General features: G+C 38.0%; 1 protein-coding gene across 1 annotated transcript in view; it reads left to right on the forward strand.

Moving 5' to 3' along the window:
* LOC126412857 (uncharacterized) overlaps positions 1-22627 on the forward strand; it is a 542164-nt gene that overhangs the window by 455696 nt on the left and 63841 nt on the right. The window contains exons 5-7 of the mRNA XM_050082718.1: positions 14210-14416; positions 19119-19313; positions 21963-22136. Of these exons, the coding sequence (XP_049938675.1) occupies positions 14210-14416; positions 19119-19313; positions 21963-22136 (576 nt within the window). The remainder of the gene's footprint in view (positions 1-14209; positions 14417-19118; positions 19314-21962; positions 22137-22627) is intronic.

The raw sequence follows: 22627 nt of genomic DNA on the forward strand, positions 1-22627 counted from the left end.
TGTACTCGAGGTAAACGGGTTTTAAAGGTTGGGTAGACAGATAGACGTTCAAGAACGTCAGACTAGTAAGGGTTCCATTTTTACCGATTTACGTGACGAAATCCTAACAACGAAAATAGCTACCACAGTTACTGAGGATGAGGACCGCATAATAATTTCCCCTACTCTTTATTCGAAATGTTCCAGTTTCAGTCGATACATCAGCATATTAATCGTAGCTACGCTTTCGATCCAAATCATGTTTACAGGAATGCAAATAAAATCCATTTGCCTATACACGTGGCACTTCAGATCCCACTATTAATGCCACCGCGTTTTAGATGTGCGAGCGTTCCCATTGCTAGCTACCTTAAGGAACGCTTCGGCTAATGAATGTTTTCTGGCTGTGGGACGTCTAATGGAGAATTCGAAACATTGTAGAATACGTTTGGCACCTAAGTCGCCGTTTATTTCCTGGGGTCGTGCAGAATTATTCCACTAAATTTACTCGCTAATAACAGTTTTTGTTATTTCGATAAACGTCCCTAATGACTGTCACATAGCGGTGACATAAACGTAGACAATTCATGTTTTTAAATCCAGAAAACTCTGTGCAACAGAAATTGCAGATCATTTTCCCATTTTCGTTCCGAAATTGCCGGCTTATTCATGTCTGGGGTAATAATAGAGGGCTGTTTGCCTGGGTTGTCTGCTAGCCTAGTGAAAGGTGTTTGCTACTGCAAGGGAGGTCTGGTTTGTTTTCGGTTCTAATCTCGATGGAGGCAGATAGACTATCAGTAAGGGAATTTTAAGAAATTCTCGCGCCCCCAATACGTTTTATTGCTGCCTTTATTCTGTACCGGCGCCCTGTGAATGTCGATACTTGTTGCTGCCTACTTTTTCCGCATCTGTCAGTAATTGAATTGACTTAAGTATGGCACTGAATGATTTTTAACTGAATTTCGTTATGAATCTTCACGCATCGCTAAATTTGCACACTTTCGTGGTAGGTCAGCAACGGTAATCCGGTATGACTGGTCTAAACGTTGACACAGATCATTTCGCGGCCGAATGCGCATAATATTTTGCTAATTCGTAACGATCTGGGGTACTTTGTCTTACTAAAACAGTTATGTTATCTCGATAAGCTGAAATTCATTTTTATTAGTACAGTTCATACTAATTAGCGTTTCTTCTTTCATTGATATCTTATATTTAGATGTTGTGTTTAACACACTAATCAGCATTAATACAGTCTTACACATGATTGAAAACAGTCTGACAAATTTCGGATAGTTTTTCAATTTCACGCCTGTGCATAATATGTTGGTAGCACTTCGTCGCCTTGCCTGTTATGCTGTGTAGCAGACTTCAAAGCTGTGCGGATCAGCATAACCAAAAGGCGAGGGTCTCGCTCTTTTTGTCCACGACTGTACATATTGAATATCATAGGGGATAGGCTACAATCATGTCTCTCTCCCTTCTCCACCACTGCTTCCCTCCCATGTCCCTCGACTCTTATAACTGCCTTCTGGTTTCATTAAAGGTTGTGAACAGCCTGTAGCTGTCGGTATTTTACCCCTGCTACCTTCATAATTTCAAAGAGAGTAATCCAGTCAACATTGTCAAAAGCTTTCTCCAAGTCTACAAATGCTATAAATGTAGAGTTGTCTTCCCTCAACATATCTTCTAAGATATGTCGTAGGGTCAGTATTGCCTCGCGAGTTCCTATTTTTCTCCGGAATCCAAACTGATCTTCTCCGAGGTTGGCCTCCATCAATTTTTCCATTCATCATTAAAGAATCCATGATAGCATTTGTCACCATGACTTATTAAATTGATAGTTCTGTAATTTTCACACCTGTCAGCAACTGCTTTGTTTGTAACTGAAATTATTACACTTTTCTTGAAGTCTGAGGGTATGTCGCCTGCCTCATATGCATTGCACACCAGGTGGAAGAGTTTTGTCATGGCTGGTTCTCCCAGGCTATCAGTAGCTCTGACGGAATATCGCCTACTCCAGGCGCCTTGTTTCGACTTAAATCTTTCAGAGCTCTGTCAAACTGTTCTTGCAGTATCACATCTCTCATCTCCTCTTCATATACGTCCTCTTCCCTTTCTATAATATTCCTTTCACGTTCATTTCCCTTATATAGACCCTCCATATACTTCTTCCACCTTTCAGCTTTCACTTCTTTGCTTAGGATTGGTTTTCCATCTGAATTCTTGATATTTATACATCTGCTTGTCTTTTCTCCGAAGACGTCTATAATATTCCTGTAGGCAGTATCTGCCTTTTCCATACTGAAATATGCTTCTAAATCTTTACATTTCTTTTTAGCCATTTTGCACTTCCCATCAATCTCATTTTTTTAAACGTTTGTATTCCCTTTCACCCGCTTGATTCTTCAATTAAATTCAATTTCTCTTGTGTTATCCAAGGTTTTTTACTAGGCCTTGTCTTTTTACCCATTTGATCCTCTTCTGTCATCTTCTACCGTATTCCTTTTCTCTGTTCTTGTCAACCGTTGCTTAATGCTTCCTCTGAAACTCTCAACAACCTGTGGTTCTTCCAAGTTATCCAGGTCCCATCTCCTTCATTTCCTACCTTCTTCCAATTTCTTCAGTTTTAATCTACAGTTCATAACCAATAAATTGTGCACTGAGTCTACACCTCCCACTGGAAATGTTTGGTTCCTAAATCTCTGTCTAACCATTACACAACCAGTCTGAAACATTCTGGTGCCTCCAGGTCTCTTTCATGTTTACACCCTTCTTTAATGATTCTTAAACCAAATGTTAGCAATGATTAACTTATGCTCTGTACAAAATTCTACCAGATTGCTTCCACTTTTATTCATTTCCCCCATTCCATATTCATCTACTATTTTTCCGTCTCTCCGTTTTCCTGCTATTGAATTTCAGTCCCTCATCACAATTAAATTTTCATCTCCCTTAGGTATCTGAATAATTTCCCTTATCTCATCATACATTTCTTCAATCTCTTCATCATCTGCAGAGTTTGTTGGCATGAAAACATGTACTGCTGTGGTAAGCATTGGCTTCATGTCTGTCTTGTTTACAATAATGCGCTCACTATGCTGTTCATTGTAGCTTATCCACGTTCCTACTTTATTATTCATTATTAAACCCACTCTTGCATTACTCCTATTTGACTTTGTATTTACAATCGTGTATTCGCCTCATCAGAAGTCCTGTTCCACCTGCCACTGCCGGCCACAATGGTCATGCGGTTCTAGGCGCTCAGTCCGGAACCACGCGACTGCTACGGTCGCAGGTTCGAATCCTGCCTCAGGCATGGATGTGTGTGATGTCCTTAGGTTAGTTGGGTTTAAGTAGTTCTAAGTTCTAGGGGACTGATGACCACAGTGTTAATTCCCATAGTGCTCAGAGCCCTTTGAGCCACCTGCCACCGAACTTCACTAACTCCAACTATGTATAACTTGAGAGTATCCTTTTCCCTTTTTAAATTTTCTAACCCACCCATCCAATTAAGGGATCTAACATTCCACACTCTGATCCGTAAAATACCTTTTTCCTGATGACGCCATCCTCCTGAGTAGTTCCCGCCCAAAGATCCTAATGGGGGCTGTTTTACCTCCGGTAATTTTACCCAAGAGGACGTCATCATTATTTAACCATACAGTAGATCTGCATGCCCTCAGGAAAAAAATACGGCTGTAGTTTTCCCTTGCTTTCAGCTGTTCGCAATACCAGCACAGCAAGGCTGTTTTGGTTGATGTTACAAGGCCAGATCAGTCAACCGTCCATACCGTCGTCCCTGATTATACTGAAAAGTCTGATGCCCCTCTTCAGGAACCACACCTTTGTATGGCCTCTCAACAGCCCCTCCATTGTGATTGCACCCACGGTATGGCTATCTCTATTGCTGAGGCACGCAAGCCACCCCACCACCTCATAGTCCTTGGTTCATAACCTTTTTTGTAGCTGATAAGCAACTTTATCCGATCAAGGTGAAAAATGCTGAGGATAAGAGACAGAAACCTAAGGATGTCATGAAATTATTACAGAGAAGCTTGTGATTTTTTGATAAACTTCAGTGATTTAGCAGTTCGGTTGGGTAATGCATGTCCTCGGCGCTGCTGTTAAGGTATGCCATGCATAGAAGTTGTTACACAAAGGCAGCGAAAAATGAAGGTAAAATTTGACTGACAGAAATCTTATTTTGCACAGCACATGAAAAGCAAGCTTCTACAGACAAAAAGTATGGCATTGTGCAGAGATTTTATGAACAAATCTAAACTAAATCAGTATGTAAGTTAATAGCGAAAACTACCCATGTAGTTGATAGCACATGCTGTTGTTGTTGTGGTCTTCAGTCCTGAGACTTGTTTGATGCAGCTCTCCATACTGCTCTATCCTGTGCAAGCTTCTTCAATGGGCCCATATTCTTTGGGTTCTTGCACCACTGTTCCTTCGTTTCGAGGATGAAGTAGAGCAATTTTTGAAAACTAGATATATGCAAAAAAATTTCAAAACTGAGTTAGGCATGGTAATGGCATAATATTGACCTTTTACATCAACACCTGAACCAAGTTTTAGTAAATGTTGACTACTGCTGTACGTATGACCACTCCAAATCACATGGTTTTAGCAAAACATCATATATGCATTCTTACAGTTACAGCAGAAGCCAACAAATGCAATATAATTACACTCTAATCTCTCAGCTCTCTTTCAGCAGCAAGCAATTAACAATAATGGAGTATACTGGATGCCTTAAATGATTTTACTCATTGTTGTAGCGATATTTACTGGTGGAATAGTGTTTCAACAAGACGTCATTGTCATCAGAACACCTGCAGCTCACTTTTCCATTAGTATTCAAATGGCGCACACCTATAAGTCTTCAAAGAAGCATTGCAAGCAGAAGCAGAACTGATGATGATTCTTATGATTCTGAAAACGGCATGCAGGTTAAAGAGTGTTTCAATAGGAGGAAATCCCGATTCAAGAATAGCTTACATAGACCTGAAACACAAAGCAAAAAAGTGTAAAAAGGAACTTACCATTATGTGCAATCATGGACTTGAGGTTTCACCTCCAAAAGCTAAAGGAATGAAAGAGTGCAAAGCTGCTGGACTCTCCTCTGAAAATATTCCCCAATTAAATCATCACGTGACATCATTAAATAAAGTGAATCAAGATGAGTTTTGGTTAAAATTTCTTGATATTTCCTCACCTCAGTGCAGAGTAGTGGTCACCCAGAACGCAAAAAGGAAGAAAATAGTGACAGTGGAACATACTATTAGAAGAAGGGATGATGAAATAGTGCCTGTTTGTGCTGCCACTTTCCAAGAAGTATCTAGCATGTCAAAGAATACGTTGTCCTATCTAGCAAGCAGGTTCCATGAAGGAGGAAGGTTGCTAAAGGAAAGTAGAGGAGGCAATGAAAGAGGAAAGGATCATAAGGAGGTAACTATTGCTATTAAGAATGATATAAAATAAATATAAATGCAGAGAGAGCCATCATGGTCAGGGGAATACTACGAGAGGTTATTTCCCTTCGGATCTCACAGCCAAGAAAATGTTCAAGAGATCCTGTCAAGAAAAAAAAATTGGAACTGAAACAGTGTTCTTTATCAAAATACAAGCATATCTTATACAAAAATTTCAATCTGTCATTCAGGATACCTCATGATGATACTTGCTCCACGTTTAAGGTTGGTCTAACAGAAATATGTCTGCAAAATAAGAATGCACTGCAAACTAGACACATATTACATAAAATTCATGCAAAGCAGTTTTACGATATAATGAAGGAATGTACTCCAACTGTCATTGAGATTTGCATTGACGTGTAGCAAAACCAGCCTATTCCAGTCAGTGACGGTTTCTGATCTAGACAATTATGCAATCTGTGCACACTAAGGAGCAAAAAGACATCATTTCCTACAACTGGTTGGAGACAGAATCTTCAAGAGGACACAATCAAATTGCTTCATCTTTGCTGTACTTCCTTTCCGACTTAGGTAAAAAAACAATTAAGTGATGGCACCAACACAATGCATCTGTGGGTTTTATGTGGTGTTAAACCATAACAACACCCTTTTAGGATCAAAACAACATTTGTTTCATCACTTTATAGAGCGAATACAGAAAGATGGCTGCCGAACATAGTACTAGAACACAAAGACAAGAAGACAAAACCAAAGAGCATAGTCAAAAAACTGTGGATTCACATCAAAGACACCACACATCTCTTCTCAGATTCTTGCAACAGCTAAAATAAAAAGCACCGTACAATGGCAATGCTTATAGCCTTATTGAAAAAGAGCACAAAATTCAATACTATGCATAACTTCTTCTCTGTTCAGGGCCATACCTACATGCCTCCAACCGAGTGTTTTGTACACTCCTGGAAATTGAAATAAGAACACCGTGAATTCATTGTCCCAGGAAGGGGAAACTTCATTGACACATTCCTGGGGTCAGATACATCACATGATCACACTGACAGAACCACAGGCACATAGACACAGGCAACAGAGCATGCACAATGTTGGCACTAGTACAGTGTATATCGACCTTTCGCAGCAATGCAGGCTGCTATTCTTCCAAGGAGACGATCGTAGAGATGCTGGATGTAGTCCTGTGGAACGGCTTGCCATGCCATTTCCACCTGGCGCCTCAGTTGGACCAGCGTTCGTGCTGGACGTGCAGACCGCGTGAGACGACGCTTCATCCAGTCCCAAACATGCTCAATGGGGGACAGATCCGGAGATCTTGGTGGCCAGGGTAGTTGACTTACACCTTCTAGAGCACGTTGGGTGGCACGGGATACATGCGGACGTGCATTGTCCTGTTGGAACAGCAAGTTCCCTTGCCGGTCTAGGAATGGTAGAACGATGGGTTCGATGACGGTTTGGATGTACCGTGCACTATTCAGTGTCCCCTTGATGATCACCAGTGGTGTACAGCCAGTGTATGAGATCGCTCCCCACACCATGATGCCAGGTGTTGGCCCTGTGTGCCTCGGTCGTATGCAGTCCTGATTGTGGCGCTCACCTGCACGGCGCCAAACACGCATACGACCATCATTGGCACCAAGGCAGAAGCGACTCTCATCGCTGAAGACGACACGTCTCCATTCGTCCCTCCATTCACGCCTGTCGTGACACCACTGGAGGCGGGCTGCACGATGTTGGGGCGTGAGCGGAAGACGGCCTAACGGTGTGCGGGACCGTAGCCCAGCTTCATGGAGACGGTTGTGAATGGTCCTCGCCGATACCCCAGGAGCAACAGTGTCCCTAATTTGCTGGGAAGTGGCGGTGCGGTCCCCTACGGCACTGCGTAGGATCCTACGGTCTTGGCGTGCATCCGTGCGTCGCTGCGGTCCGGTCCCAGGTCGATGGGCACGTGCACCTTCCGCCGATCATTGGCGACAACATCGATGTACTGTGGAGACCTCACGCCCCACGTGTTGAGCAATTCGGCGGTACGTCCACCCGGCCTCCCGCATGCCCACTATACGCCCTCGCTCAAAGTCCGTCAACTGCACATACGGTTCACGTCCACGCTGTCGCGGCATGCTACCAGTGTTAAAGACTGCGATGGAGCGCCGTATGCCACGGCAAACTGGCTGACACTGACGGCGGCGGTGCACAAATGCTGCGCAGCTAGCGCCATTCGACGGCCAACACCGCGGTTCCTGGTGTGTCCGCTGTGGCGTGCGTGTGATCATTGCTTGTACAGCCCTCTCGCAGTGTCCGGAGCAAGTATGGTGGGTCTGACACACCGGTGTCAATGTGTTCTTTTTTCCATTTCCAGGAGTGTAGAACTGAGAAATCTTACAGGAAAAAGAAAGAATCTTATTTCCTAAACAAAATTATGATATTTCAGAAGAGGATGGTACTTGCAAAGTTTTAAACACAGACTGGACTGTTAAAAATCTAAAAGAGGGCACAAAAAGTACTAAAATCCAAGCTACCATTCTAAATAAACAGCCAGTATGTCACTTCATGCAAAAAAGCAAAGAAAATTGTTAATATGTCAGTAAGTGATACATACTTGGGAGATCCAGTATAAGTTGACATCTGGAGTCAAAAGAAATTGTGCTGTCCAACAATGATAATATGCACCCTTCTACCAAAACAAAACATGGTAAGCAAAGAAGAGAAGAAAGATGAGTCTGCCTTGCTACAGTATTTTGAAATTCCAGCTGATGCAAAGGAGTTTTACAAAAATGTCCTAGATGAATAATGTATAGATGCAAGAGGTAAAGCTTGACAATAACAATGTGATTGTCACATGCAGTAATTTTTGCATTATTCATTTCATACTTCATTTAGTACTGATAATAATGACATAAGCTAAACAAGTATGTTAATACAGCCATCATTGCTAGTATTGTATTATACCACTGTATTTTCGTTATTATTTTCTCTTGCTGATCCTATTTAACAATTATTTGGAGGAATCAGTTGTTTCAATGGGAAAAGAGGCATCAAGGTAAGCGGACAGGAAACAGAACAATATTCATAGATACATGCTGATTCTTGCAGAAAATGAAGAGACGGTGATTCAGATGCTAAATGACCTAAATTAAGTCTGTGTAGCATATGGTATGAAAATTTAAAAAAAAGGGGCAAATGTCTTGGCTATAGACTTAAGAGAAGAGTGAAGTATAGTTAGGTCCTGAAACCACACAACAGGTGAGAGCAAAACACAAAAGAGGTGAGAGCATTCAAGTATTTGGGGAGTTGGGTTATGGAAGATACACATTGTGAACAGTACATAAAATTCAGGTTGACACTGGTGAAGGAGGCATTCCAAAGGCAGAAAAGACTCTTAGCTAGTCATTTGTATAAAAAGTTAAGAAAGTGAGTAGTAAAATGCCTGATATACATCATGGCCTTGTATGGAGCAGAAACATGGACATCAAGAAAGCAGGATGAGAGGAAAACTGAAGCTTATGAAACATGGATATGGTGCAGAATGGAGAAGATCAGCTGGACTGATGAAGTTGGGAATAAGGAGGTATTGAGAAGAGTGGGATAAGATTGGAGGATGCTGCTGATAATGAAGAATAGGAAATTGGCTAGGATGTAATATGAGACAAGATTGCCTTCTAGTCAAAGCAACTGGAGGTTTTATTCCAGGGAAGAGATGGAAGATCAGAAGAAGGTATCAGATGCTGAATAACATTTGCAGACTGCAAGGAGGGTATCAGAGAATGTAGAGGACAGAGAAGCATGGATCTAAACCTGCCACAAGTCACATAACCAAATGATGATGAGCCCACCTAATTTTCAACATTCTTCTGTAGCACCACATCTGAAACACTTCAGTTCTCTTCTTTCTCAGTTTTTACACCATGATTCACTCCATACAGTGGTGTGCTCCAAATGAACATTCTCAGACACTTTTTCTTCAAATGAAAGCCCATGTTTGATACTAGTAGATTACTTTTGGCCAGAGTGCACACTGTATCTGTGATAGTTTACTTTTTCTGTTCTCCTTGCTTTGTCTGTCATCTGTGATTTTGCTTCCAAGGTAGAAGAATCCCTTTACTTTGTCTCATTCTTGGTCACAAATTTTGTTGTTAAGTTTGTCACCAATCTTATTTCTGCTACTCCTCATTACTTTTGTCTTTCTTCAGTTTACTCTCAATCCATATTATGTGATCATTACACTGTTCATTCTACTCAACAGGCCCTGTAATTCTTCTTAAGTTTTACAGAAGATAGCGATGTTTTCAGTGAGTCTTATCATTGATGTTCTTCCACCCTGTATTTTAATCCAGCTCCTGAAATTTTGTTTCATTCCCATCATCGTTTCACCGATGTATAGATTTAAAAGTACTGGCAGGCAAAACATTCTGTCTCTGTCTTAGATGATTTTTAATCCAAGAACTTCATTCTTAGTACTCCATTCTTATTGCTTCCTCTTGGTTCTTGTACATGTTGTATTTTACCCTTATTTCCCTTGATCTTACTCTTATCTTTCTCAGAATTTTGAATATCTTGCATTATTTTACCTTGTCAAATGCTTTCTCTAGATCGACAAGTCCTATGAAAGTGTCTTTATTTTTCCAAAGTCTTGCTTCCATTATCAAGCACAGCATCATAATTGCCAGTCTAGTGCCTTTACCTTTCCTAAACCCAAACTTACCGTCATTTAACAGATGCTTGCTTATCATTGCCACTCTTCCAGATATTATTCTTGCTAGTGTCTTGGATCCATAGGCTATTAGTCTGATTGTGCGTTAGTTCTCCCACCTATGTGCCGTTGCTGTCTTCAGGATTGTATGGATGATATTTTTCGAAAAGACTGATGGTATGTTTCAAGTCTCATAGATTTTGCACATTAATTTGAATTGTTGTTTGGATGCCACTTCCCCAAACGCTTTCAGAAATTCCAAAGGTATATTATGTATCCCTTTTTTGTTAATTGATTGCAAGTCTTCTGACCACTGTTGATGTCTGACTCTAATACTGGATCCCCTACGTCTTCCTTATTGATTCCCATTTCTTCTTTTGTCACATCATGAGACATCTTACTACTCTGTGTTTAGCAATGGAATTCCCACTGCACTCTTAATGTTCATGCACTGCTTCTGATTTCACCAAAGGTTCTTTTGATTTTCATATATCTGAAGTAGTCCCTTCAGTGACACTTTCTATTTCAATTTATTCGCATTTTCCTTGTAGGCAGTTAATCTTGGCTTCCCTGCACTTTCTATTTATTTCATTCCTAAGTAAAACTTTATGTTTCATTCTTTTGCTGATCAATTGAAGTATTTCTTCTTTTGCTCCACATTTCTTTGCAGTGATTTTCCTAGTATCTGTGTGTGTCTGTCTAACTTCTAACATTACCGTTTTTAGAGATGCCCATTCCTCTGACCGAACTGCATACTGGGGTGTTCATTGCTGCAGTATATCTATAACCTCGGAGAACTTCGAATACATCTCATCTTTCCTCAGTACTTCAGTAATTGATCCATGTCTATATCTGCACCTGGATGTCATATCTTTCCTCAGTACTTTGGTAATTAATCCTTGTCTATGTCTGCCCCTGGATATGCCTTACAATTCAGTATCAGATTTCAGAATCTCTGTAAAGCAGTTAGAATCCATCCATCACTCCAGGCCTATTTCAAGTATTCCTTCTCCTCTTGTGATTTTTGAACAGTCTATTCACTGTTACTATCTGAATTTTATTGTGGGATTCAACTAGTCTTTCTCCTTTATCAATCCTGCTACTTCTGTTTTGATAGCCCAGTGAAATATATTTTTCCATTTGTTAACTGTTATCCATAAATAGCATCTGGAAACCAGGTATAGTATTTCATTTTCCAGTTTTGTCAGCACGGTGGTCATTTTTCATCAATTAAATGTAGGTGATTAAATTCTTGTTCAATCCAAGGTTTGTTTCTGCTTAGCTGAAAATTTTAAAGGCAAATATGAACCTAACAACCCAAACATATCTCAAAAATGGTTGGATGTTTCACTGAAGTTAAAATCTGGCATATATACATTTTCAAAATCAATTTTGGGGTGTTTACATCATCAATCAGAAGTGATATTGGGTAATTAGATAATGAACACTGGTTTAGGAAGCCCCTAATAATCGTAGCAACTATTTACTAGTAGTATTACATGTGCATGATTGTGCAGTATCTTAAAGAACTGAAAATAATAAAGCACTGACATAAAACTATACAGTTCACATTTTTTAACATTTTAAGAGTACATTTGATGTACATTTACTATCCCACATTTTATATGTTAAAAACTGTCTCAAGAGTTTTATTTTCATTTTCTGTTCCACAGTGGTCTCCTGAGCATTATTATGAACTTGCAACACAATGTTGATGACAGAGATTACATTGTTAACAAAGCTTGCTTAAGAATCATTTGTTGATATTCCTATGCAATAAATGATGTAGGGTACTTCTTTAACTAAGTTTTATCAGCTGGGCATTTAGATCTTTCAATGCAGCCACATGTGACTTTATGTATAAAACAAGAACAATGAGAAGATCACAAGCAGATTTTCACAACAGAATCAACTGTGGCTTTTTCACTTTTGAAAGAGCAAGCCTCAACTGAAGAGCAAAATAGAAAAGAGTACAGCTTCCAGATGAGGATAGAGACTCTAAAACAAGCTTGAAATACCTTTGGTGTACTGCGCTTCCACTGGAATTTAATATTCAAATTCCCCGTCCAATGCGAAAATAAAATTGAAGATAATGAGATCAATGTACTTACTCATGGCAGGCATAGGTCAATCAATATTTTTTATTTTATTTACTTCCCATAATTCTGAAACTTTGTTAATTCATTCTAAAAGTGTTAATAGGTACTGCTTGGCTCTTAATTATTTCTTTCCTCAGAAAGGCAGCCTATAGAGGAAGGTAGGATATCACTAAACTGCAAGAATTTCATGAATTTCTATATATTCAGTTGGAGTAAACACTCATGCAGAGAATGGTATAACTTATATTTTCAAGGCTTCTAATGTAGATGAAGCATCTTGTGTGCTATGGTGGCTGCAATGTGTTAAAGATCTGACTCATCATTATCAAGTCTTCCAGTGTAAGTGTTCATAGTAGATGATCTAATGAATATCTGCTAAATATTCTACCATAAAATCATGCTCTCCACCTCCAGTCCCTTGCAGTTATCTTTTCTCATGCTGAGGAGGACTGTGGACCACTGTTCAGCATTCCAGTAAAACTGAGAATTTTGGTGATGCCAGCTTGCGCGATGGGTAGGGTAATGGTAAGGAGACTGGGCTTACTTTTAAATGCAGATTCATGTGCTCATCCAGGTGCAAATTTTCAATTTACAACTGAAAATGTTTACTCTACATCATAATGTGTTTGCTGTACTGATCATGGAAAAGAAAGAAATCAGAGAGTATAACTTAATGTATGACACTTAGTGTATTCCTCTGTGAAAACATAAATGAGAACATTGAGCCTAATGTTCTCATGCTGTGGACAGAACAGTATTAATGGTGGAAGTCTAGATTTTAAATCAGCAAATTGACAAACATTAAGCTGATCAGAAACTATGTGTAACTAGACCTTCTCCTTTTGCTTGTCAAATTATACTAACCAAAACATTCTTTGTGGTTGGTATTAGAAGTAAAGTGAGTGGGCATTTCATTAAATGAAGCTTACTTTTGTTTGTCATTGTTGCATTTAAGTTTAAGAAAAAGACAAATCCAACACCACAAGGGTAGGGTGTACTGCATGTAATACACTGAGTTTTCAAAAAAATTACAGTTAAGAGGGGCATCAGTAATTTGAAAACATTTTCAGTGTTAAATTAGAGTTTTTACAGAAATGCATACATGTACATGGAGATATATTATAATAAAAAATTGTTAACAAGATGTTTTCATTTTTCAGTTGCATTTGTAGGGCATGTAGTTGTATGATGTTGAATCCTTTTTATGAGTTTTCCACTTTTTCTATTATCTGTGTACCAGAAACCGTAATCATTATGCTCAGCCTGGTTAAAAATTAAAATAAATTATTATTGTAGGTGGACGTTTCTATGATGAAAAGACTATCCCAACTGCATGTGTTAGGTAATAATTTGTGTAGAGGATACCCACATGATTTGTACATTGTGATTCAAATTTGTTAGTATACATTAGACAGAAGGCCTGTTGGGATATAGGGAGTAAAGTATATGATAATCTCTAATCACTTGTTTCTTTGTACATTCCTGCACTCTCTGCTGTGTAGTACCATCATTAACTATGTTCCAATAAATACAGGGACAAGACTTAAAGGTGGTTTAAGAATGATTAAAACTGCAGCAAATCCTATTCCATACACATACATACAAAATCATTACTCCAATAACACTTAGCTAGTGGGATGCTCTTAGTCTGAGTTCAAGTAATTTGAAATAAATCACCAATTTGCATAAAAGCAAAGCTTTATTGGTGATTCAGCACTGATTTTTATCTTAAAGTTTCAAAATTTAGTAAAAACTTCAACATACAAATTTACACTTTCAGAATGAAATAAAATAAATCAACATACAAATTTATATTTTTTTCTGGTAGAGGAAGTTCTTTTGTGAACATAATAGATTTAGTATCTGATAAAATATCAAATGTAGGTAGTTGTACTAGTAGTCTAGAGATTGAACCAAAAAGTGAACTGTGGAGAGCAGACTTCAACATGATAGAACATGGTAGATTTTAATGTGTATCACATTTACAGGTGGCATTTGAATTCACTAACCATGTGTCAGTGATATATAATGAGACAGGTGCTGGCCCACCAGCTGACAGTATACGAAGGGATCTGTTGGTAGTAAATGGCACTAGATCTAGCTATGCCACAGCTTTTCTACACAGTGTGCAACTAGGTGATGATGATGATGATGATGATGAGTCACACTCCACTACGGCACATGGTGGCAGACAGGTACATATCTCCTTACATAACTAATTTGGTACTTTACTCAACAATTTGCACCACACAGTGATTTGTGGGCATTCATTGAAATGAACATTTTATCATGCAAGACATTTACATTTAAACAATAAATTCTGAAACATCACAATAAAAGGGGAGCAAATGTATGTTTGTTTGAACAATATACATTGTTTCTGATTTTATTTGCTACAGCTATAGCTTACTATAATCTTCAGTCTTTTCTCTTTTTATTATCATTTATAACTACATCATAGAGTTAAAACTTGACTGAATGCCATCTACCTGCAATTAACACTCTTTGTTTAACATAAGCAAACAAATAAGTTTAAATATCTGTTTTACCATGACAGATCGCAAATAAAAAATTAGGTTATTTCCAACTCTTTATTTGTCACATTAAGTATGATGTTTAAGTATTTTATTTGTTTCAGCACACAGTAATATAGTTGCTAAACCCAAACTAGTTGAAGAATCTTAGGTTTCTTAAATTTTATTAACGTATACTAGGCAAAATGCATTAATATGGAAAGTACAGTGAAAATCCTAATGCAGAAAATGATTCACTTGAGATACGCAGTAGCAAATAGTCTGAACTTCATTTGCTAATTCTAAAGAGGGTATCTTAAACTGAGAATTAAAATGATAAATTATAACCATATCTTAAACATGATTATAGCAACTTGCAAAGAAACAAACAAACAACTATGCTGGTTAGTACTTTTTCACGAGGAGTAACTCCCAGAGTAGCTTGTAGAGACAAAAAATAAATAATGAAAATTTGGCAAGATTGGGGATGGATGGGGTGGCGGGGGGTTCCCAAAACCCGTGTAAATAGGAACACAACTTTTCTGTAAAGGAAAGGAGGTAAATAACTTCTATACAGAATTTCACAAGTTAAAAATTGTTGCGCCATAAAAAAAAACATTCATTATTTTTCCACGTATTAATGTGTCACATCAGAACTGCTAACACATTTTGTGAGCTGTTCAAAGTCTTTGATGGTGGGTTAGAATATCAACATTGCAAGGAAAAGATAGACTGTTACTTACTGTAATTGCAGACAGGTACAATTAAAAGACACTTACATATTAGTTTTCAGCCACAGCCTTCATCAGAAAAAGAAAGAGAAGTGCATACACACACACACACACACACACACACACACACACACACACACACACACACACATTCACCTAATTTTATACAGTTCCACACAAAAAATAAAACTCCAGAAAATATAGTAATTGCTGATGACAACCAAGAACTAGAACAGGTGCACTCCACTAAAATCCTAGGGGTTCAAATTGACAGTAGACTCAACTGGGAACAGCATGTGTCCCTTACTCTAAAAAGGCTTTCATCAGCAACTTTTGCTTTAAAAATAATTACTCATTTTGGGGACGTCAACATTTTAAAATCACCTTACTTTGGATACTTTCACTCATAAATGAGTTATGGAATAATCTTCTGGGGTAATTCACCAGCCTCAAAAAAATCTTATCTGCTCAGAAGAGAGCAGTCAGAATCATGTGTGGGGTACCTCCACGAACCTCATGTAGAAAACTTTTCACACAGTTAGGAATACTGACTACAACATGTCAGTACATATACTCTGTGATGAATGTTGTTAATAAAGACTATGCTCAGTATGAAACAAATTGTTCATACCGTAACTACAATACTAGAGGTAAAGATGATCTACATGTCGAACTAAAAAAATTACCACTTATACAGAAGGAGGTAAAGTATACTGCTGTAAAGACTTTTAATTCATTGCCTAATTATATTAAATATACAAGAGAAAATGAAACGCTGTTCAAAGGTACATTAAAAAAAAAACCTGCTTGACCATCCACTGTACTCCTTAGATGAATTCTTTTCCAGAAATAATGCACTCCCTTAATAATAGATGTATTTAGTCTCTTAGTTATTAGATGGATGATACAATATTATGTTATTGATCATTGTATTATATTGCTATTCTGTAGCATTAATTGTATTTGTACAATTGTATTGACATGTTCCACATCCAGGTGAATCATTTGCATGTACGGATCCATGGAATATGCATACCAAATAAATAAAAAATAAAATAAATCACACAATGCATGCACACCTTACACACACAACTGTCATGTCTGGCAGCTCGGGCCAGAATGTGTGATTTCACACAAGCAAAAATGTCCTGCTGCTGCCCAAAGCAGACATTAAATGTTATACACTAAATGAAATACCATGTGTAAAATTCATGGGATTCAGGTGAATAGAAATTTAAAATCAGTTCACTCATCAGTCCAGCATACAGTTACAAGATCAGTTCAACATACTTTTCTTTAAGAAGCATCTCTCATTGTGTTTATTTTACACATTTTGCTCCATGTTGTCATGAAATTACCCTCTGGGGTAGTGCACCTAAAGTATGGTAAATAAAATGTTCATTCAGCAGAACTGTGTAGGAAGAATATCTTGTAGAGCAGATTCCTTTTGAAGGACATCTCCAGAATCACGTTACAAGACACAAATAATTAAATAATTTTCATGTACACTTTTTCTCCTTGTCTTGGGTTCAGTATGGAGTTACTGTAATGCATTCCAGTGCAAAGGTATTTTAGATGTTCCCATCTAACATAAAATAAGAAACTGGGACTATGAAAAGAAAATTTAAAATGTGTCTCATGAGCCTTTCTTTCTACCACTTACCATAGGTGAGTATCTACACCATTCAGGAATTGAAAAGTTAATGAAAAGTAGCTGTTTTGTTTGTAATGGTACATGACAAAGAGCAAACAGGGTGTTATATTTACAGATGTAAGTAACCATACCACTGCAGTCAAGTACATGTTAAGCTACCAAAATGACATAAATAGTATCATTTTGTATAACTAATAAGGGAGCAGCTTTTTTCATAGTAGCAGCTTTCTTTATAATTTGCTTGATTAAATTTAGCTGGCATAAGCATGAACAGTATTAAGCAGTGTACTGATAGTTTAATGTTAACACAATAAACAAATTAAGTTTCTGTGATTTCATTTTCTTTTGTTAATCAAAACCTTCCATTCTGATACTCAAGCTGCTTTCATTTTCTCCATGGCCTAGGCCACTAATTCATGTTTCTGAATGCTACTGGACCTGGAGGTAGTTGATTCAAATCCTGACAGAGAATGAAATTTTCCTCACCAGTATTTAGCTGGCAAGGGGGGGGGGGGGGGGGGGGGAGTTGACAGTGTACAGTTCTTTATCACCCTATCTTGCACAGATATCCTGGATCAAAGCACAAACTTATCCACAGTGTCTCAAGGAACATGAGCATGCAGTACCGTTGATGGTGACGCATCTGTAGTAAGGGGATTTAAGCTTGCTAACCACTTTGGGACTATTTGAGAGGAGAAGGCTATATTCATCCTCTATCAACAAAAATCCAAACATTGCACTAAACTGTACTTGCTTTCATCACTGTCACTCACACTGGAAAAATTCACTTAAGACACAACACCTTCCATACTGCTTCTCATGCTCCTTTCATTTTCTCCACAGCCAAAGTCACTAATTCATGTTTGTGGGTGGTAGTCAACTTGGAGGTAGTTGATTCAAATCCTGATGGAGATTGAAATTTTCCTCACCAGTATTGAGCTCACAAGGGTAGGAGAGTTGGTGGTATACAGTTCCTAACCACCCTATTTTGCACAAATATCCTGGATCAAAGCACAAACTTCTCCACAGTGTCTCACAGAATGTGAGCATCCAATACTGTTGATACTTGTCATACTGTCTGGTAAGTCTCTCCAAGCCCCCTTCTTTTATGTTTGAGTCTCCTCCCATCACTTGGTGAGTAGATTTTTTTATCTATGCAATCACATTATATTTTCAAAAATTTATTATTTTTGTTGCTGTTAACCCAAAGGTTGATATGAACACAACATTGCTTACTAAACATGGTCCTATGCCCTTGCCTTCCTCTGACCTTTGTAATGACTCACTCAGCCAGTCATAAGGGTCCTACATTTTAACATGGACTCTAACCAATGGTACAATTTGGACTAATGCAAAATATGGAAAAAAAGGAAAACATAAGTATTCATAGCAGTGCTACTCTATTGGACTTGTGAAATGATTTCTATGTTTCCTGTTCATCCTACCACACGTTATGTGATTATTTGTATGTGAATGATTTCATTCTTTGAAATTAATGGCCCCTTTCTCACTGGCTGACCAACTATTTTTACCAGTAGGGCTTATGTGTTAAGTTTTCAGACTTTAGAAACCTGTCTTTTGCATTCTGTGATATTCATTTTTTCCTCTATAATTTCATTGCTTTGTTAATTTGTTGGCAATATGCATACTTCTTTTTTCATTTTACTCTTCCATTACAGAAGAAGGAAGCTTTCCTGTGAACACCCTTTAAGTTGGTTACCATCTCTGGACTCTGCTGTAAAACTGATTCTGAACTTACACTTCTACTTTACCCAGTTTAGGTTTTTATGTGTAGCTTATATAACATATTTTTGTTTTTCTGTATGTGCATTGGTCAGTCAGAGATGCAGTCATCATTTGAATGCTATTTAAGTTTGTTACCATCTCTGGACTCTGCTGTAAAACTGATTCCAAACTTACACTTCTACTTTACCCAGTTTAGATTTTTACGCCTAGCTTATGTAACATATTTTTGTTTTTCTGTATGTGCACTGGGCAGTCAGAGATGGAGTCATCATTTGAAGACTCAGCAATTCAGCAAGAAAAACAGATTCCTCAAGATGCAGAAGATGTAGTGAGACCAGAGCCACTACCACTCAGTGCCATCAACAGTAACGACAATGAAACCAGGCATGAAGATGTGGCTGTCAGCCTTCAACAGCAGCTGCATGCACTCAAATCTGATGGCTTCTCGGTGAGAACCAAATGTCAACTGTTCTACTTCACATATCCTTGTGTAATATATTTTTGTGGTCACATAAAGTTTCAACTCTGTGGACTTTTTGTCTCATTATTCTGTCAGCTTTGTTTCTAATTACTTTCCATTGTTACGTTTATCTATAGTTTCCAGTAAAATTGATGAAACTTCTTTGCTCACTTAAAGTGTTAATTGGTTGAAAAGTGGCATGAGTAGAAATAGAAAATTGGTTGATAGGTGACAGAGTAAAGTTCCTACACCAATGGCTGATTTGTTTTATTTATTTGTTCCTGTAAATTTTGTATGTACCTACGCTGTATGCAAGTTATTGCACATAAAATTTATCTACTTATTGATTTACCAGCTTACAAAGTATACATAACAATAGATTATTTATCATATGCTTTACAATTAAAAAATTTTTATAAACCCATATGATAAATTTACAGTATTCCATAAATGAGAGAACAGTTTTGCTGGCCATTGTAGCCGAGCAGTTCTAGGCGCTTCAGTCTGGAACCGCGCGACCGCTACGGTCACAGGTTCGAATACTGCCTTGGGCACGGATGTGTGTGATGCCCTAGGTTAGCCTCTATTTTATCAGTTTCCATTTAGCGCATGCGTGATCAACAGTGACTAGATAGATAATGTCCAGACGTGAAATTTATTTTCATGTTCACTGAATTTTTATAGTATTGCTCTCAAGGTTGTTCTTCTGACTGCTTTCACATTTTGCTTGTCATATTAATCTGCAGTTATACTTCCTCTGTTTTAGGTCAGAATGTTTCAGTTTTACTTAAGTTTTATGCTAACTGTGCCGTAAGCATTCTTTCTTTCCTATAGTTTTTAGGTATTTTGGAAAGGCATACAACTGACATTTGAATGCATAGTGCTTCACAGAAATTCTTTACCATCACAGTTACACAAGTCATCAAATAATTATTTATTATGTTGGGTGCTGACTGTCATTGGAGAAGAATGAGGGTGTGCATTTCAATACCGTTACCTCCATATATATGAGGCAGATTCCAAAACTAAGGTCCAATGATGAATATGATGAATATTTAATTGATGGTAGGCGTGAACGAAGTTTCACACATGCAGCATGGTCCACCAACTCTTTAGGAAACTACTACAGGTAGGTTTGATTCAGTAGTCATTTGCCAGTTGGTGAGAGCAAATCACAATACCTGAGGTAACCATAGATCCCATCAGTTTTGAAGTGCAGGGTGTGATTAATTTTTTTCTAGCAAAAGGGTCTTTAGCTGCTGAAATCCATGGCTGGTGTATGGACCTGAAGTAATGAGTAACAAACAAGTCCAAAAATGGCGTCGAGAATTTCAAACTGGCAACAAAAAAGCTGGCGATGAAATGTGGAGTTGGAGGCCCATTTTTTGGGCTGATGACATTGTTGATCAAGTGAACCAAAAACTTCGAAGTTATCAGAGATTGATGGTTACTGGTCTGGCTAATGCATTCCAAAATGTTGCTCAAACATCAGGCCTAGTATTTGGGCTGATGACATTATTGATCAAGTGAACCAAAAACTTCAAAGTTATCAGTGATTGATGGTTACTAGTCTGGGTAATGAATTTCAAAATGTTGATCGAACATCAGTTTACAATATTGTCACTGAAAAACTTGGATATCACAAACTGTGTGTGAGGTGGGTTCCAAGATGCTCACCTCAAAGGCCAAAGAATGTGTAATGCACAACAGTTCTTAGAGTGCTATAGGCAAGATGGGGATGACATATTTTCCCACATTTTCCCAGGCAATGAGATGTAGTTGTCGTACACCAACACAGAATTGAAAGAAAGGCAATGCAGTGTCACCATTCAAGTTCACCCAAACCAAAAAAGTTTAAGCATTCTCTCTTTCTGACTCTAGGTGATCTAGTATTGCTTCTTCCAAATAACCATTCTTCTGCCATTTTTTGGATGAAAAAGGCATCTTTTTGATTGATTTTGTAGAGCATAGGTCAACAATTACAGCAGATGTAGACCTGAGATCCAAAATTGATGCCAGGGGAAACTGTTGTCTTACATAATCCTGCTTTATGTCAATGCAAGACCTCACAGCACTGCCGAAATCAAGAAGAAGAGTCTAGATTTTTGTTGGGACTTTGCACCAAGCAGCTGTTTCCTCTTCTTGCATTTGAAAAAGTGGGTGGATGGACAATGATTTCAAAATGATGATGAACTCGAGACATGTTACCAACTGGTCCAGTTCCCAGCTGGCAGACTTCTATGCAAAGGTGCTAAGGAAGCTGGTGCAGCATTACAGAAAGTGTATGGATGTGAACAGTGATTATGTGGAAAAGTGAAGTAGATACACAGTAAAATATTACTGTTATATTTTTATGATCTTAGTTTAGAAATATACCTTGAATTATTTATGGGATTCTGTTAGCTTTTGAAAAGAAATATAGTGGGTATTATTAATTTTTAGACCCCTATCAGAATGCATTAAGGAATGAAGTTTCAGAAAGAGATACTTTTCGGAGACATCGTAAATTAATTAAGTGGTGCTGTTCCTTAAATGTAAAGATGAATGTTATTTGGTTACTGTTATCTTCACCATATTCACTAACATATCAGTGTGTTATGCACTTGGTAATACACAGAGTAACATTTTTTGTAACAGACACAGCCACCTGTTAACACTGTGAAGCCATCTTTGGACAAGGATATGGCAGCTCTTAAAGACCTCAGATCTGGAGCAATTCAACATCGGACAACAGTTGAACCTGTTCCTTTAAACCAATATTCTATTCAGTCAAAGACAGACAGTGATCAAAACAAGGCATATGGACAACAGGTACAGATTCTTGATTCATCAATTTGTTAATTGAGGCATGTATTACACTGTCAAACAATTTGAAAAAAAAATTTTTTTTTTAGGTGAAGACCATGCTCCAGCTTTTATAAAACATATTATGCAAGTACTCCAATACTTTACCAAAGATTTTACGAAACATCTTTTGTGAATGATTTTTAACGGAGTTGTACAGTGTAATTCAGGCCACAAATCTAGGTGATCTAGTATTGCTTGTTCCAAATAACCATTCTTCTGTACTTCCTTACAGTTCATTGAAAACTCCCTCATACTGTATTAAAACAAACTATGACCACACATGATTCAAAATGTTCCATTTGTACTGATGCTGTCAATAATTTGATCACTAATTGGAAAGCCCTTTCCTGTCTCTAATAGAATTATATGAGGAGGGGTCAAAAAGTTTCTAGCCTAACAAACAAAAAATGACTGAAATTTCATAATACCAATTTATTTTTCAATATAATACCCAT

Source organism: Schistocerca serialis, chromosome 7 (genome assembly GCF_023864345.2).
Source record: "Schistocerca serialis cubense isolate TAMUIC-IGC-003099 chromosome 7, iqSchSeri2.2, whole genome shotgun sequence".
NCBI lineage: Eukaryota > Metazoa > Arthropoda > Insecta > Orthoptera > Acrididae > Schistocerca > Schistocerca serialis.